This window comes from Denticeps clupeoides, chromosome 19 (genome assembly GCF_900700375.1).
Source record: "Denticeps clupeoides chromosome 19, fDenClu1.1, whole genome shotgun sequence".
Taxonomy (NCBI): domain Eukaryota; kingdom Metazoa; phylum Chordata; class Actinopteri; order Clupeiformes; family Denticipitidae; genus Denticeps; species Denticeps clupeoides.
The window spans coordinates 3239461-3258287 of record NC_041725.1 but is presented as its reverse complement, the minus strand read 5'-3'; the positions used below and the strand labels follow the sequence as shown (position 1 = coordinate 3258287).

The 18827-nt window shown below is 48.2% G+C and overlaps 1 protein-coding gene across 9 annotated transcripts in view; it reads left to right on the top strand.

Annotated features, from left to right (window-relative positions):
* mecom (MDS1 and EVI1 complex locus) overlaps positions 1-18827 on the top strand; it is a 100247-nt gene that overhangs the window by 72247 nt on the left and 9173 nt on the right. For 2 of the 9 annotated variants that reach the window (XM_028962676.1, XM_028962675.1), the window contains exons 3-10: positions 8758-8859; positions 11876-11978; positions 12280-12511; positions 13538-13685; positions 13901-14081; positions 16191-17574; positions 17696-17786; positions 18587-18613. In XM_028962676.1, coding sequence (XP_028818509.1) covers positions 8758-8859; positions 11876-11978; positions 12280-12511; positions 13538-13685; positions 13901-14081; positions 16191-17574; positions 17696-17786; positions 18587-18613 — 2268 coding nt within the window. Of the gene's footprint in view, positions 1-7478; positions 7707-8757; positions 8860-11875; positions 11979-12279; positions 12512-13537; positions 13686-13900; positions 14082-16190; positions 17575-17695; positions 17787-18586; positions 18614-18827 lie in introns of those variants that run through there. The other 7 variants (XM_028962684.1, XM_028962683.1, XM_028962682.1 and 4 more) reach the window with 7 other exon arrangements.

The following is an 18827-nucleotide window of genomic DNA, read 5'->3' as shown; positions in this document are numbered from 1 at the left end:
GACACCGCTCAGATTGGCCGGGAATTCAACTAACCTGCCGCATGGCATGACAAGTCAATCAGCTCACATTGCTGTCGACGTGTGTGTACGTCTGGGTACGTGCGTGTGCCCCACAACCTGCCTTACTTTGACTGGATGTGTTATGGTTGTATATCAGCTGCTGGAAAAAGATGAAAAGAAACAAGTTAGTTGGCTGTAAAGGGCTGGAGATGTTATGTCAATCCATAATGTATGTCACACCATGGTCTTAAAGGTCTGGGTGCGACTCAGAACAAGATAGCTATGATATTTATCTGATTTGGCAGTGTAAATAAATCTGTCACGGGGGGCGCGGTGCATGGAAGGATGCGTACGCACGACTCCATGGAACAAACAAGGGGTTTAATAACCATTAATGAAAATAAGATGGTCACGACGATCATCACACGCGGACTGGACACAGTCAGGTGCTTTTATTTCTTACACCTAAGTGAACACAGTCTTGGCAGTGGAGTACACGGGACATAGAGCACTTGGGAAACCCGGCCCGGAGCTCCAGGGACAGTTCAAAATCACTACTGTCTGGAATTATGGTCCCTCAGTTTCTGTCATTTCTGTAGGAGCCTGCAGAACTTAAAGAACTGAGTTCCACGATGTTCCGTGACGGAGGCCCGATGGTCTTGGTGGGTTCTGCAGCGTGTCTGGTTTTTTATTTTATAGTTACAGTATATTCACTACAGATATACAAATATCTGTCCCACGTAAAAAGGAGCAGAACCATTGTTGTGCTACCTGGGGCGCGGGATGAACATGCTGTTGAACTCTGAACCCTCATGTAGCTGCTGAAGGAGCAGCTTTCTGGATTGTGCAGCAAGTCCCCATAAAGTTGAAATCTGCAGCAGTAGCTTGCATGACAAGTGTATTCAGTTGTTTCTCTTCTTTAGGGGGAAGCATGTCATTTTAGCAAATGAAAATATGCAGTTTTGACTCAACTTTGCATTATGGGATAGAGTGAATGGTCACCATCTCCATTATATGTGCAATTTAGCCTGGTATTGTGGTTTGCCTACTTCCTATGCCTATTGGTATTTCCTATTTCCTTGCATTTCCATAAAAAAACATAATAAATAATCATTAACAAGGTTTGAAATAATGAGGTAGTTGAACCATAGTGATGCACTAGATACAGAAAAGTCAAAACTGCAGATTTTCTTTTACTAACCTGACATGTTTCACTCAGAAGAAGAGTGGGTGCTAGGAGCCTAGTGAGTAAGACACACCTTTAAGTCCCAGGTTTAAACCCAATTTACTATCATTGTGTCCTGCTCAAGGAGGACACTTAACCCTAAGTTGCTCCAGGGGGGGACTGTCCCTGTAACTACTGATTGTAAGTCGCTCTGGATAAGGCCGTCTGGTAAATGCTGTAAATGTAAATGCTGTAAATGTAATTCACTAGTGTGAATTTTGTCAGTTTTATTGATTAGTGCAGCTGCTCATCAATCAGTTCAAGACAGGATGGACAAAATTGCATGACTAACAAAAACAGCCATAACGTGGTACCGTACCCAATATACCATAAAATGTACAATGAACAAGCGGAGACAGCACACAGAAAGGATACAATTATACTAAAGGTGAACACATCCAGGAAATCCGGAGCACCCCGAGAAACCAGGATTGTGATACTTGGGTTGACGAACACATCATCATTCCACTGGACCTCATGACTAATTCTTGCTGATAAAGTTCCTCCATAGTCCATAATGGGACCAGCTGCATCACTCTCTGGTTTGGGAACTGCACCGTATTGGACCGCAAGGATAGTTGAGAAGATCATCATTTACCACACACGCTGTATCCGGAAAGCCACCAGCATTGTGAAGGACTCTACACACCCCTCACATGCACTCTTCACCCTCCTGCCATCCGGAAAAAGGTACCGAAACATTCGGGGCCCTCACTGCCAGTCACCTGAATACTCGGGAACTTTCCACTCTGGTTCGACACACACACACTACCTCTGTCATAGTGATTAATATTATATATTAATGCACATTAATTTTGCACCAGCAGTATTTGCTACTTTTTAACTTTGCACATACGCTGTCTCATTGTTGTCTACATGTTAGTCCTGCACGGCCTGTGTCCCCTGTTTGCCTGTCACGTGTGTACTCTATGTCAGTATGTAACTTTGTTTAATTGTATAAATGTTCCATGTAGCACCAGGTTGTTTCCTTGTATGTAGCTGAAATGACAATAAAACTTCAGCTTCAGCTTCTGCATGTGTGCAGATATTCCATCATTAACCGACATTTCGAGTCACTTACGACACCAACAGTGATCTGGACTGTGTCAACGTTTTCACAAAATCTGATGCCGATTAAACGCAGCAAACAATGGTTTCCTACCAAAAATGAGGACATTTCTAAAAGACCCTAAACTTTTGAACAGTGGTGTTTTATGCTCTTGTTGTGTCTCTACTCATGTTTCCACTCTGGTATCTTCGAAATATTCCCATGGTGCAACTTTTCTGTGTGGAAAGTGTGTGATTGTGAACGCAGGACTGCGTTGGAGACGTGACATCTGTACTGGTACTGGACGTGTGTGTGTGTGTGTGTTGAAGTTTCCAGTTCCGCCCCGCAGTGTTCGGGCTAGTGCCCCCCCCGCTCCCTCCTGTGCGCTCGTTTAATTTATGTTTTAAGAACGCCACCTCTGACTCCGCCGCGCGCTTTACCGCGCCCCGTGCTCCTCACACACTGCGGCCTGTGTGTGTGTGAAACCGTCCACCTCCCCCACCAGGGAGACGCATTCCTGGGCCTGGACGCGGAGAAGGACTTTTAACCACAGCGGACACATGCGCCCCTGCTTGCGCCCCTGCTTGCTGGCGGTGTGGGACACCGCGTCAATGTCGCGGTTAACAAACAGCCACATCACGATCACGTACAGGGTCCCCGTCCAGGAGCTGGTGGTATAATGCTGGTTCACCGCGGTAAGAGACAGATACAGCACCCTGCCAGGACGGCTACTAACTGGTTACCAAACAGGTCCTCCTCATCTCCTACATCTAGCTTTACATTTAACTCCTGTCCTGTCCTGTCCTCTCCTCCTCATCTCCTACATCTAGCTTTACATTTAACTCCTGTCCTGTCCTGTCCTGTCCTCCTCATCTCCTACACCTCTCCTACAATGTAAAGCTTTACATTTAACTCCTCTCCTGTCCTGTCCTGTCCTCCTCATCTCCTACACCTAGCTTTACATTTAACTCCTCTCCTGTCCTGTCCTGTCCTCCTCATCTCCTACACCTAGCTTTACATTTAACTCCTCTCCTGTCCTGTCCTGTCCTCCTCATCTCCTACACCTAGCTTTACATTTAACTCCTCTCCTGTCCTGTCCTGTCCTCCTCATCTCCTACACCTAGCTTACATTTAACTCCTCTCCTGTCCTGTCCTGTCCTCCTCATCTCCTACACCTAGCTTTACATTTAACTCCTCTCCTGTCCTGTCCTGTCCTCCTCATCTCCTACACCTAGCTTTACATTTAACTCCTCTCCTGTCCTGTCCTCCTCATCTCCTACACCTAGCTTTACATTTAACTCCTGTCCTGTCCTGTCCTCCTCATCTCCTACACCTAGCTTTACATTTAACTCCTCTCCTGTCCTGTCCTGTCCTCCTCATCTCCTACACCTAGCTTTACATTTAACTCCTGTCCTGTCCTGTCCTCTCCTCCTCATCTCCTACACCTAGCTTTACATTTAACTCCTCTCCTGTCCTGTCCTGTCTCCTCATCTCCTACACCTAGCTTTACATTTAACTCCTCTCCTGTCCTGGTCCTGTCCTCCTCATCTCCTACACCTAGCTTTAACATTTAACTCCTCTCCTGTCCTGTCCTCTCCTCCTCATCTCCTACATCTAGCTTTACATTTAACTCCTCTCCTGTCCTGTCCTCTCCTCCTCATCTCCTAACATCTAGCTTTACATTAACTCCTCTCCTGTCCTGTCCTGTCCTCCTCATCTCCTACACCTAGCTTTACATTTAACTCCTCTCCTGTCCTGTCCTCTCCTCCTCATCTCCTACATCTAGCTTTACATTTAACTCCTCTCCTGTCCTGTCCTCTCCTCCTCATCTCCTACATCTAGCTTTACATTTAACTCCTCTCCTGTCCTGTCCTGTCCTCCTCATCTCCTACACCTAGCTTTACATTTAACTCCTGTCCTGTCCTGTCCTGTCCTCCTCATCTCCTACACCTAGCTTTACATTTAACTCCTCTCCTGTCCTGTCCTGTCCTCCTCATCTCCTACACCTAGCTTTACATTTAACTCCTGTCCTGTCCTGTCCTCCTCATCTCCTACACCTAGCTTTACATTTAACTCCTCTCCTGTCCTGTCCTGTCCTCCTCATCTCCTACACCTAGCTTTACATTTAACTCCTCTCCTGTCCTGTCCTCTCCTCCTCATCTCCTACACCTAGCTTTACATTTAACTCCTCTCCTGTCCTGTCCTGTCCTCCTCATCTCCTACACCTAGCTTTACATTTAACTCCTGTCCTGTTCTGTCCTCCTCATCTCCTACACCTAGCTTTACATTTAACTCCTCTCCTGTCCTGTCCTGTCCTCCTCATCTCCTACACCTAGCTTTACATTTAACTCCTGTCCTGTTCTGTCCTCCTCATCTCCTACACCTAGCTTTACGTTTAACTCCTGTCCTGTCCTGTCCTCTCCTCCTCATCTCCTACACCTAGCTTTACATTTAACTCCTCTCCTGTCCTGTCCTGTCCTCCTCATCTCCTACACCTAGCTTTACATTTAACTCCTGTCCTGTCCTGTCCTCTCCTCCTCATCTCCTACACCTAGCTTTACATTTAACTCCTCTCCTGTCCTGTCCTGTCCTCCTCATCTCCTACACCTAGCTTTACATTTAACTCCTCTCCTGTCCTGTCCTCTTCTCTCCTCTCCTGTGATGTCCTCTTCTCTCCTCTCCTGTTTTGTCCTGTCCTCTCCTCCTCATCTCCTACACCAAGCTTTACAATTAACTCCTGTCCTGTCCTCTCCTCTCCTCACCTCTTCTGTCCTGTCCTCTTCTCTTCTCTTCTCTCCTCTCTTCCTCCCCTCTCCTGTCCTGTCCTCTTCTGTCCTCTCCACTCCTGTCCTGTCCTCACCTCGCCTCTGGTGTTGTTAAGTAGTTGTGCTGCAGAACTGGGTGTTTCTCTCTCCCACTCTGTGTCCCCCGGCGGGACAGACAGTAGTGGAATGACTGGGTCCTAATTCACCCACCACGCGTCCCCCTGCCTGTCTGTCTGGATGAGAATAATCTACAGTAATGAGGGCCGGGACGGGCAGGGTGCCTGGGGCGGGCAGGTAAACAGGTCGGGGGCGCGCCTCGTGGCCACGCTTGGAGGGGTGGGGCCGACCCCTCATCCACATAAAGCCCTGATTTACTGCGCGTGTCGCAGGGACGCTGAAATGTCCCCACTCACTCTTTCACTGAGAAAGTCACATAAAATGTGGGTTCGTTTTACTGCATTTAATTGCATCAACTTGCATCAAATTCCAAAATCACTGAGGCAGAAAAATATGATGACAATTGAATTGAAATATTGCGCTCGTCAATCCGAGTACAGTAAATAATTATTAGGATGAGATGAAGTGTAATTTGTGGGCCACGCGCATTATTAAAATTGCCAGGTCCGAAGTTAGCTCGCGCTTTTATTCAGGAACGTAGGAAGGTGAAGGTGATTTTGACCAATCATATTTTTCTCACACACACACACACACACACACACACACACACACACACTTGACGCGGGGTGTGATGGGAGGTCCGCTGGTTGCTGGGTGGGAGGTTGGTGCTCGGACCGTTTCATGTGGGTTTGGCGGCGCTGCGCGCCCTTCCCGTAACGACGTGCGGACGGAACGCGGCCGCTACACACACACACACGCACACGCGCGCACACAAAATAAAAAAAATCTCATTAAGATTAACACAATAATAATAATAATAATTACACGCGTCGTGTGAATGAAAGCTGGTCTGTTTCAGTATTTTTGGATGAGTTGCGTTACAGCCGCAGGAAAGTCGCGTGAAAGTTCCACGACGAAATCTGCTGCGGGGGAGAGTTGATGAGGGAGAGGGTCCGAGACCGTGCGCGGCCCACGGGCGCATGACCCGTTATTACCGCAGTAAGCGCAGTTGGCGGGGAAAACGAGAGCAACCGCGCTGCGTGGGAAGCTGGTGTCACGCTGTGGGTGCGCGTCGTGGGTACCGGCAGCTCGCCTCTCCTCCGTCCCGCCATCAGAATCGCGCCCGCAGGCAGGGGTTGCCAGGTCCGAGCCCACGCCTCCCTACGCGATGGTTCGTAGTCTTAAAAATTAAAATTCAGCTTTTGTTTAGACAAAAAAGCAATAAGACGGACGGGAATGTGAAAAAGTTTTCGTTTTTATAGAATTTTCCTTTTTGGTCGACTACATTATGAATAATAACCACGTGGTTACTTTTTTTACACAAAAAAGAATGGTGATGCTTTAAATGTGCTTAACCAATTCAGGTAAAATACTTAAAATAGATTTTTTCAGATTTTTTGGATGAGTTAAAAAAATCTAAAATTGTTCGAACAGATTAAATTAATAAGATCTAATAAAAACGTTTTGCAGTTAATTTAAAACCGTTTAAATTGCTTTAATAGTTTTTAAATTGTATTCCACGGAATTGTGCAATGGCCGTGCATTATGTCCAGTTTAAGGGCACAGACGCCTTTTCCCGGCCAGCTTTTACAGAAGTTACACGCCGTGAATTTCGTCCCCACGCCAGTCGGAGCAGCGTGGAAGGCGCGGACCTGGCAACCCCGCGGCCGGAGCGCTTTACCGGCAGAGCGGAGCGCCACCTCCCGGCCGGGACCGCGGGGGCGTTTATCCCGGGACGTCTCTGGCCAGGCCAGGCCAGGCCATCACTTTCCCAGATTACTCGTGTTTAATACACAATGCATCATAAACGAAATCCTTCACACTGACAGGCAGAAAATAGAGCAGTCCCGCGGCCCGAGCGCGCCCGATTTATGGCCGAATTAAAATCGCTTCCAACAATGGACGAGTCGCGGAATGGCAGGAAATCGATGGCCGGCGGTCCTCGAGGATCGTGGGGTGGGGTGGAGTGGGGTGGGGAAGGTGGGGTCAGGGTCCGACTTTTCTACCCTGAAAACAATGGTGAAGCGATATCTGAACCCGGGTCCGGGGTCACGCAGTCAGTTCGGCTCATCAAGGCGCGTTGGAAAGCGCGTATTTAATAAAAGGCGGGAAGTAGAAAAGTTGGCGCAGGTTCGCCGCGGGCGCGCGCGCGCTGACCCCCCGCTGACCCCGTCCGTCCCACCGGAGCCGCTTCCGCCGCTGGAAACGTGCAGTGAAGGTCGGTCGGACGGTCGGGACAGCGCGCGCATCCGCCTCCCGTCTTCCTCCTCCTCCTCCTCCTCCCTTCTTCCCAGTCCACTGCGCGAGGAGCGGGAATGAAAAACTTCCTCGCGGACACCTGGGACCGCGAGACGCTCGGAGGAAGAGGGGGAGGAGGAGGAGGAGGAGGAGGAGAGGGGTGGGGGTGGCGACTTCATCCGTCTGTCTGTTCGCCGCCGGGCTCGCGGGGGCTGGAAGTTGGACGCGAGTTTTCACGCGTCCGGGGAGCGAAGCGCGAGCGCCGGGAATCCCGGGACCGTGTCGCCGCGCTGAGGTACCGGACGCGTCACCGGTAAGACTTCAATTCTTCGCGGTCGATCCATAATTAATATCGTTATTATTACCACTGTAATAAAGACGCGTTCGTTTCTCCGAGCACCGTGTGCGGTTATAACGCGGAATTTACAGCCGCTCCCGGTTTAAACAACTCGGACAGTTTTATCGGAACGAAGCGCGACTATTATTTACGGCGAAATGATTTCCTCGCGGTTTAGTGGAATCTGTTAATATTTATAAAAAAACGAGGCGAGCCTGTTGGTCTGTTGGTGTCGTAGATCTTACATTATTATTGTTATCATTATTATTAATTAGATTTTTTTGTTTTTCTGAATACAATAAAATTAGGCGAGGCCAACATAATTGATTTAACGACAATACATTCATTTTTAAATGGAAAAATAATTAATTTTTATCGATACATTTCTCACTATTTTACGGCGTAAAATAAATTATAGACAAATAATAACATAATCAAAATAATATCGACGTAACATTTTTCTAATTTCATATCAAATGTTATTTTTTACTTTTCGTTTCGTGTCCGTGTGTCGTTTGACATTTTTATTATTTGTCACGGCTTCGTGTGAAATGAAAGCAGCAGCCGGCAGGGTGGTTTTTTTTTTGGCGGGTAGGGGGTGGATGTCCACTCCCGATTCGTTTATTCCACGCAGAAGTGGGAGAAGATGTGGAACACCCACACTAAGCCGCTCTCGGGGGGGAGTTTGGTCCGTGTGGAAATCACACACACACACGCTCGCGCGCACACACACACTGCTCCCTGCCACACACCCCCACCTAAGATTTATACAGTCTGTCTTATTTACAGATTTCTCAACCAAGTCATTAAAATTGTGCACATGAACAGGAGAAATGCTTACTTTTATACAACTGATTTATTTTTAATACCAGAGAAGTGAAAAACTGCTGTGTGTGTGTGTGTGTGTGTGTGTGTGTTTTCGCAGTGGGAGGTATGGTATCTGTCAGGATGACACAGTAACCGCTAAAGATAAAGATCAAAGTGTGATCTCTCTCTCTCTCTCTCTGTGTCTCTTTCTGGCTCTCAGGTGGGTTTGCGTGTTGGGGACAGTGGGAGCTGGCTAAGGCACATCCAGATCACTCCATCGCCACGGCAACACAACCTGACAACTGGCCAGCTACATGATCAGGTATGTGAAGAGGAGCAGCTGTTGTAGATATGAAGTGTAGGTGGAGTGATCTGCGCTTCAGATAGTGCTGTCGCTCTGCCTTCTATTCTCCATGGTGGGCCGGACCGTACGTCCGTGTTTTTATTTCCTGCCAGCAAGCGTGAAGGACCACAGGACATGATCACACACATACACACACACACACTCTGACAAGGCGAGGTGTGATGACAATCACATCGTAACCTCCTAAGAAATGCCAGGAATGGCATCATCATTTTCTCCCGAGCCATGAACGGAACGAGAAGAATAAAAGGAAGAAAGATGAAGAAGGAAATCTTTTATGACTTCAGGAAGCTGAACAGTGGTTTTAAACGAATATTGTAAGGTGCACACACACACTAGCCACTTTAGTTGTTTCCCAGACGCGGTGCGAATGTCTCCAGAAGTGAGGGGATGGCCTGTGCTGAGCTAGTCGAGCTTGTGGGTTCATTGTGCGATGAGAGAATAAAGCCGGCGTGGATTTACCACCGCATCAGAATGATAAGTGTGGTGATTCCTCGGCCGTTTCTGCCACGCTTTCCTTATCACGCACACACACCGCTAAACTCTGCCTATATCATATTTACAGACTGTTTGTGCTCTGTGGGACAGATGAGTGCCGTTTCCCATAAACACACACACACACACACACACACACACACACACTGTAACTAGACAGCGCTGTCCTCGTCATTAAAGCTTATTTATTTTATGGGAGATCTGGCAGTGTAAATCTCTTCCTCGATCCACACACACACACACGCACACACACACACACACTGGCAGGCAGGGAGGAGGTGACTGTGTGTGAATAAGAACACGGGGGTGGAGCCTCTGATTTATTGTTCCTACGTCGTTATTCTTATGGTGTCATTAGTGTTACGAGGTCACTATGATTAGGCTTTTATTGTCTAATTAGCCGGCTGCTTTTGTTTGTGTGAGTGAGAGAGAAGTTTTTATTCTGGAATCTTCTCGCTATAAAGTGTGTCTGTGTGTGTGTGTGTGTGTGTGTGTGTTTCGTGTCTTTCACACTTCTTTTTGGGTCAGTTTCAATGATAAATCTGTTTGAACAGCAACACTATTTTTGACATATAATCATTTAAACATATGAACACAATTTTGAAGGTGTCACTCTCCATTTCAGCAGCCCTCCCGTCCTTTGGAAATGAAATGGTGGCACCAGCAAGCACGTCACTGCAGGCTGCAACGTACCTCAGAGTTGACAGAGGCAGTTGGATTTATCGAAAATGTAAAATACAATCGCGATTGTATTGACTTCTGCCATTTTGAGTTCAGAAGGTCACAGTGCTGAGGTGGGCGTGTCCAGCACCGTGTCGTGTGAGACGTTCTCGCTGGTTTTATATTTCTCAGCGATTGATATCCATCATTGCTCTCCGCTTTTGATGAGCAAACAGCACAATAAATAACAGACTCACTGAAATATACTCTGGATATCTCTCTCTCTTTAGGTCTGGGTGGTTGTGAAAAGTGGGCGGTGCCGGCGGGTGTAGGTGTGAGGAGGGGTGCAGAGTGGCTGGGCGCAGCTCCTGATTACACTACAGTGAACAAAAAGTGAAAGCAATTGTTCTTGTCATTATGAAACACTGCAGCACAGCACACGGTGACACAACTAAATGTGTCCTCTGCATTTAACCATCACCCTTGGTCGGCAGTGGGCAGCCATGACAGGTGCCCGGGGAGCAGTGTGTGGGGACGGTGCTTTGATCAAGGGGACAACAGCGGCACCTAGGCAGTTCAGGATTTGAACCCGTGTCTTTACCCGCTAGGTCACCATGTCACTATGGATGTGACAGGTGTTGAATGTTCAGTCTGTCTGAGTGTGGCTAGATCCGGAATGCAATCATTCTTACTCAATAGACGATGTGTGTGTGTGTGTGTGTGTGTGTGTGTGTATGAAATGACCTTGTGGAATGGAAGAATAGAGGAACTCATGCTTGGGACACTGACTTGCACGTCTGTTGGTGTGTGGGTAGGTGTGTAGCTGTGTGTGTGTTTGAGATTTTGGAGGTCAAGGGTAGGTGTCCTGGGTTTATATGGAGCAGCTGGGTGTGTATCTGTGCCCATCTTTACATTGTGTGTACTCGGGTGTGTCAGTGTGTGAAAGGTGTGTATCTGAACTCACACACCCCCTCCTCCTTATCACTGTGTTGTCTTAAGCCACCGTGTCTTCAGTAGTTTACTGCTGACTTCACATGCCAAAGATCTCCAGCCCAAAGTTATCAGCTTTGCCTCTGATCCTGAATGTGTGTGTGTGTGTGTGTGTGTGTGCGTGTGTGTGTGTGAAGGGCTCCATCTGAAAGGTCTGCTTCGTATTGGCACCCACGCTGTTGGCAGTGGACTGGTGGGCTGCGCCCCAGGATCTGAGCTGTGTGTGTGTGTCCATCCAGTCGTGATTGTTCAGAGCTGTCCACTAGCTTTTGTGTTTCTCTCTGAGGAGGCGGATTGCTTTCTCTACTCTGTATGAAACCACACTTTCATTGTCTCAAACTCACAATATTGTTATAGCCCTTTGGCACCGTATGTGTGTGTGTGTGTGTGTGTGTGCGCTTGAATGTTCTAGTGGTACAAGATATCAGAGATCAACAGGAAGGCACCAGGCTGTATGGAGTGTTTGAGTGTGTGTGAGGGGGAGAGAGAGAGACGCTTTTCATAGGCTGTTCCCTGCATTCTCTTCAGAAACAATGGGGATTCCAATATATCCACACACACACACACACTCAAAACACAACAGAAAACTGTCCTCTGACACACATGCAAAAAAACACACACAAACACACAAACTCACACACTAGCCATTAATATGTGTCTGACAATGTGTGAAAAAAAACAGCAGCAGGGATTGTGTTTGGTCCGGTTGTCAGAAACACACACTGTTCATTTGCCGTTAAAGGCTCAAATAAACCAATCAAACATGACAAAATGTCAAAATAAATGATCCAAATGTCTCATTTTTCTTTCTTTTCTTTCTGTCCTCCAGATATTTTATCGAGTCACTAGAGAGATTCACCCTGGTGAAGAGCTGCTGTTGTTCATGAAGGCTGAGGAGTTTCCATGTGAGACAATGGCTCCTGATATACATGGTAAGCACACACACACACAGAAGCCGGTGGTTTGTGGTGATTTTTACCTAGGCCGAACAAAAGAGTAAATCCTGCAGCAGATCTCATAAACCTCATATTAACATCCAGCTTGCCATCACCACATCTATCCTCAGAGTCTTAAAGAGGTGGCCTGAGCACCGGCTACACTGTGCACGATACAAAGAGAATGATTGACCTTCATAAGCAAAAAGATAAAAAAATACACACACACACGTAAAGTCATATACATGCATCTACATGATGATGCACTCAGACTCTTGTTTGCTCGCCCGATGTGTAGAGGAGAGGCAGTACCACTGCGAGGACTGTGACCAGCACTTTGAGTCTCGCTCCGAGCTGCAGCAACACCAGCGGGGTGCGTGTGGGACGCCTCCCTCCGGCTTCTCCTTGGGGGACCAGGGTCTGGCCAGCGCCGGGGAGAGCAGCGAGGCCGACCCCCACGACCCCCACACGCTGCCCGCCTCCCCACAGGAGTGTAAGGAATGTGACCAGGTTTTCCCAGACACACAGAGGTGAGACTACCCTCTTTCTTTCTCTTTCTCTCTCACTCACTCCCTCTCTCTCACTCCCTCTCTCCGACTCTCTCTTGCTCTCACTCTCTCTCACTCCCTCTCTCCTATTCATTCTCTCGCTCTCACTCTCTTTCTCACTCTCAATCTCTCTCTGACTCTCTCTCACTCCCTCTCCTACTCACTCTCTCGCTCTCACTCTCTTTCTCACTCTCAATCTCTCTCACTCCCTCTCCCACTCCCTCTCTCACTCTCTCTCTCTCTCACTCTAACTCTCTCTCACTCTCTCTCACTCTTTCACTCTCACTCTCTCTCACTCCCTCTCTCCCACTCTGTCTCTTGCTCTCCCTCTCTCACACTCTCTCTCACTTTCCCTCACTCCCTCTCTCCCACTCTCTCTCTTGCTCTCCCTCTCTCACTCTCTCACTCCCTCTCTCCTATTCACTCTCTCACTCTCAATCTCTCTCACTCCCACTCTCCCACTCTCTCTCTCACTCTCAATCTCTCTCACTCCCTCTCTCCCACTCTCTCTCTTGCTCTCCCTCACTCTCACTCTCTCTCGCTCTCTCTCACTCACTCTCTCACTCTCAATCTCTCTCACTCCCACTCTCCCACTCTCTCTCTCACTCTCAATCTCTCTCACTCCCACTCTCCCTCTCTCACTCTCAATCTCTCTCACTCCCTCTCTCCCACTCTCTCTCTTGCTCTCCTTCACTCACTCTCTCTCGCTCTCTCTCACTCACTCTCTTGCTGTCACTCTCTTTCACTCTCACTCTCGCTCACTTACTCTCTCCTACTCTCTCTGTTGCTCTCCCTCTCTCACTCTTTTGCCCACTCTCTCACTGTATGCACACACACACTTTTATATTATGGTAACTTCTTTATTTAGTCGAAAGTCTCTTTTTTTAGTTCCTGTATCACCAATCACACTCACTTCAACATAAAGCTTTACTGCTGTTTTGGTTGTGGAGTGGAAGGCGGCAGACAGTCCCACCTCTCTGTAAACAGCTTGTTGTCTGTTTGTTGCAGTTTGGAGTCCCACTCCCTGTCCCACTCGGAGGAGAGGGAGTATAAATGTGATCAGTGCCCGAAGGCCTTCAACTGGAAGTCCAACTTGATTCGCCACCAGATGTCACACGACAGCGGCAAGCACTACGAATGTGAAAACTGCTCAAAGGTAGAGTTCATACTGTGTGTGTGTGTGTGTGTGTGTGTACAGTTGCTTTAGTTAAGTAGTTAGTTGAAGTGACTTGTGCTGGTGTGTGTAATTACGCATGTGAGACCCTTTCTACTGTGTGTGTTTGTTATTAAGGGTAGGTGTCTGTGTGTGCGATGTGTTTACGTGTGTGTGACCCTCTCCTCTCTGTCCCCTGCCATGCGTGTGACCTCCAGCAGGTGTTCACAGACCCCAGTAACCTGCAGCGCCACATCCGCTCTCAGCACGTCGGCGCTCGGGCTCATGCCTGCCCTGACTGTGGGAAGACCTTCGCCACGTCCTCCGGCCTTAAACAGCACAAACACATCCACAGCAGCGTCAAACCGTTCATATGTAAGTCAGTCAGACGCTTCACATGTGAGTTTGCATGCCTCCTATATTTGCTTTATACACACACACACACACACACACACTCACTCTCACAAAGAACATATGAATGCACTCTTGCTCACACAGACACATACAGCACCAGTCAAAAACAGTTTCATCTTAAATGAATATTTTAGTGTATATTTACATAGAATTTTTTTTATACCGTTGTTTGAGCCACATATTCTGCTGCAATGGGAAAAAAGAGGAAACAAACATTCATAGTGTCTTTGACTGATGCTGTATGAACTCACACACACGGTCTGTTTCTCTATCTCACTCACACACAATCAGTAAACTAATACACACTTACTCTCTCGCATACCTAATATTTTAAAGGATGAATTTACTCTTACATTTGAAGATTTACGATTGTTATATATGTTTAAAGGCAGTTTGGCATCTTTCTGCCATTTCTGACTCCTTTTAATCCCCTGATCTGATCTGATGGTTCAGTTGTTAATGTTCTCTGAAGGTCATGACCTTTTAACTTTTAACTCGGACCCAGACAGCGATCTAAACTTTCACAATGACCCCCGTCTACACACGCATTTATTCACACCATCACACACTCACAGGTCATGGGCTGGATGCTACAGTCTCCCTCACAGTATTACCCACTCTCCATTCCTTTTAAATAGCAACCACATGTCCCTTTGTGGTAATGAACCCCCCAACACACACCACACACAGTCACGCCCCCCCCCCCCCCCCCCCCCCCCCCCCCCCCCCCCACACCCACACACCCACAGCATCTCTACAGACCCCATTTACAGTAATCAGCAACGTGCAGACCAAACGTTAATGACCTTTTATGTTGAAAAAGTGTCTCCCCTAAGGTATGTGTGTGTGTGTGTGTGTATGTGTGTGTGTGTGGTGAGGCATGTGTGTGTGCCCAGGTCAGGGCCAAGTGCAGGCATCCATGTTTTAGGAAAGACAGAAAAGACATCTAGAAAGATCCTCGATGCGAAGTCACACACACACACACACACACACACACACACACACTCACAGACAGAGAGCTGTGGATCATTTATATAAACTCTGTGTATGCAGCGCTCTGGAATGTGTTTATAATATTTAGTTTCAGTTTATGGAGAACTGACAAAACAGCGGCCGGCAGAGATACTCTCCCCTGCACACGCGCCCCTGATTTCACACCTGCCTGACAAACTGTGGGGGTGTAGGGGGTGTCATGTGTGTGTGTTGCATCACAGAGCAGGGATGACATCTGTGTGTCTGTGTTAAAAACCAGGGAGAACGTTTTTTGCATATGTGTGTTTGTGTGCATGTGTGTATATGAATGAGTGTTTTTGTGTCTACAGCTATAGTGTGTGTGATTTATAGAGCCTCTGTGAGTGGAGTGAGGTGATCATAGGCCGCATTAGCATGAGTGGCTAATATTTACACTCAGCCCTTCAGATCATAGAGCTTGGCTAAATCCTGCTGATAACTCATGTGTGTGTGTGTGTGTGTGTGTGCAATGTCCATGGTTGGGTGGCCTCTCAAGGGGTCACTAAGACAAGAGTGTGGGAAGTCTTGAGCTATCAAGAGTAGACAGAGAGTGTGTGTGTTTGCATGCACGTGTGTATGTGTGTGTGTAGTAGACAGTGCATGGGAACAGACCTGCAGGATAGAATTCATTCAGTTCAGCTTCCCTTCTCAGGCTCAAAATAGCCCCATTGTGTGTGTGTGTGTGTGTGTGTCACTTAGTGTGTGTGTGTGTGTGTGTGTGTCACAGGTGATGGGTGCCACTTAGTGCAGCGACAGACAGGTCATTGAGACCATGGCAAGACAAAGAGGAGTCAACTATAGCCTCCTCCCGCTCAAAAATGTACCCCCTCAGGGAGATGTGGGTCAAAATGTCTCATCGCATAGTCAAATACACACCATCTACACAGCAGCCATATTTCAAACACACACCATTTCCAATAACAAGCAAACACCTAAGTTTTCATTTTCAGAAGACATATTTGTTTGGGTTATTGCTTTTTCAACATATGTTTGCAGAGCATTGAAGCAGTGTGTGCATGTGTGTGTGTGTGTGCTAACAACTCCATAAACCCTCCTGTTTGTATGTCTGCCTGTCTCTCACAGGTGAGGTGTGTCACAAGTCCTACACACAGTTCTCCAACCTGTGCCGACACAAGCGCATGCATGCGGACTGCCGCACACAGATCAAGTGTAAAGACTGTGGTCAGATGTTCAGCACCACCTCGTCCCTCAACAAGCACCGCCGCTTCTGTGAGGGGAAGACCCACTTTGCCCATGGCGGGCTCTTTGGAGGGGCCATGCCCCTAACTGGACCCACAGGTATGGACAAGTCCCCATTGGGTGGCCTGGGCCATGGAGGCACTGGATTGGTTGATTATTTTGGGACAAATCGTCATCACCCTGGAGGACTGACATTCCCAGCCACTCCAGCATTCCCGTTCAGCTTTCCAGGGCTTTTCCCTTCAGGACTGTACCACCATCGACCTCCCCTCATCCCACCCACCACCTCCTCACCTATTAAGGGCCCATCAGGTTCAGACCATGGCAAGAGCCCTCTGCTCTCACCTGTTCCTAGGACACAGAGTCTGCAGGGGTCACAGGGTGACCTTTTGAAGAGCTTACACAGGGAGGATGGGAGGAGGGAGGATCTTGGGCATGAAGGTTCCTCATCGTCAAATCAGAGACGCCACAGTGGGGCAGGTGGCAAGGGCAGCGACCAATCAGAGAGCAGCGATCTAGATGACGTCAGCACACCCAGTGGCAGTGACCTGGAGACGAGTTCAGAAGGGTCGGAGCCCGAGAGCGATGGCGAGAGCGACCGTGAGCGACTCCAGGATAACAGGAAGGGTCCAAAACGAAAAAGTAATGGCTCAGTTCTTCATGGAAGCCTGTCCGATGAGCCTGCTGTTCCAGGCCTCTTCCCGTCCTCGCTGGATGAACACTCGGCCGTGTCGGGGGCTGTCAACGATTCCATCAAAGCCATTGCTTCTATTGCTGAGAAATATTTTGGCTCAGCTGGACTGGCTGGCCTGGGAGGGGCCGAGAAGAAGGTGGGCGGAACTCTTCCCTACCCTTCCATGTTTCCGCTTTCGTTTTTCCCCACATTCTCCCCTCCGATGTACCCCTTCCCTGAGAGGGACACCCTACGACCACCAGCCCATAAGGTAGAGCCCATGAGCCCTACGGTTGAGAGCAAAAAAGTCCAGACTGGAAACACAGAGTCAGCGTTTGACCTCAGCACCAACAAGCGCAAGGAGGATCCACCTGTAATCCTCAGCCCCACCCATAGCAGCAACCCAGCCAATCAGGAACAGCCTCTTGATTTGAGCCTGGGTGGGAGGATTCGTAGCAAAAAACAAAAAGGGGAAGAGCCAAGGAGGAACCATGGGGTTGGAGGAGAGGAGAAGTCTGAGGCGGGGCCTCTCAAAACTGACTCCTCCCTCCAACATGCCAGACCCACCCCTTTTTTTATGGACCCCATTTATAGGTACTGTCAATACCCAACACAAGCTCCTCCCCCTTTTCATTCACAAAAGGGGGTGTACAAATCAGCATTACTGCTGCGTGAAGCTCATCTGTATAAGAACTGATAGATGTCTCTACATTAGCAGGGTTGAGAAGAGGAAGATGAGCGATCCGTTCGAGTCTCTGAAGGACAAGTACATGCGCCCGGCACCCGGCTTTCTCTTTCACCCACAGGTACGTTTAGCTCAAGGTTACTCGGGTATTTTATTCAGAAGCCTGTCAAAAGCACATCAAATCCAGGAATTTCAGACAGACGTTTGGATGAAAAACACACACACCCACAACCTGTAATTTCATACACAGACGTTCACAAACCTCCAGGCCCCCTCTGGAGCCTAGGCCTGCAGGCACCTGAGTTGTACCCAGCAGGGACGCCCCGTCTCTGGGCTACAGTGTGTGGACCTCATCTTCTTGTGCCTTTTGCAGAACAAAGGACACAAAAACATGAACTCTTCTCACACATTCTGCACTGTTTTGTCTAATCTAACCGATTTGACCCAGATGTGTCCAAATGGAGAAGGGATAGGAGTGACGGCCTCGTATGTCTTAGATTAGGGGTTTTAGAAGTCCAACACACTGGTCAGTATTGTCAGCCAGGAGTTTTGATTTCTGGCGTAGCGTGTGGTTTTACTGTGTATGTGTGGGGTGTGGAGGACTATTCTTCTCTCGCTGGATAAACCCCACGCTCAGCGGGCTACCCCTTACAATCCCACCTCCCTCTTTACTGTGGTTATTCTTTTATTGGTCGTTTCAGGCCATGTTTTACTGGTCTTTTTTATGAGGCCCTGTCTCTGAACGAATCACGTCCCCTACTGAAAAACGCCTTAACAAGGTGTCCTCTCAACAGACACGTCTTTATTACACTCAACCTCAAATCTTCTGTGTCCACCCTGCCCTGCTAATCATCACTGGCTCATTAGCCTTTACAACAAGTTGATCATCTAACTGGTTTTCTTTTTTCCTCTGTTCCCCAGTTCCGTATGCCAGACCAGAGAACCTGGGTGAGTTTCAAAACTGCCACGCTTACCATTCACTACGCACCTACGTCAGGTGTAAAAGGGACAAAAAGACCCCCCTACCATTACTGACAAGCACCACCCAGTCACAAAGTCCCACCCCAATCTTCGGGCAATCACCAACATGGCATTAATGTCTGCGGCGGACTGTGGGATCGTTTCACAGATGGCCTTTCTTTCATGCTCTTAAACCATTACT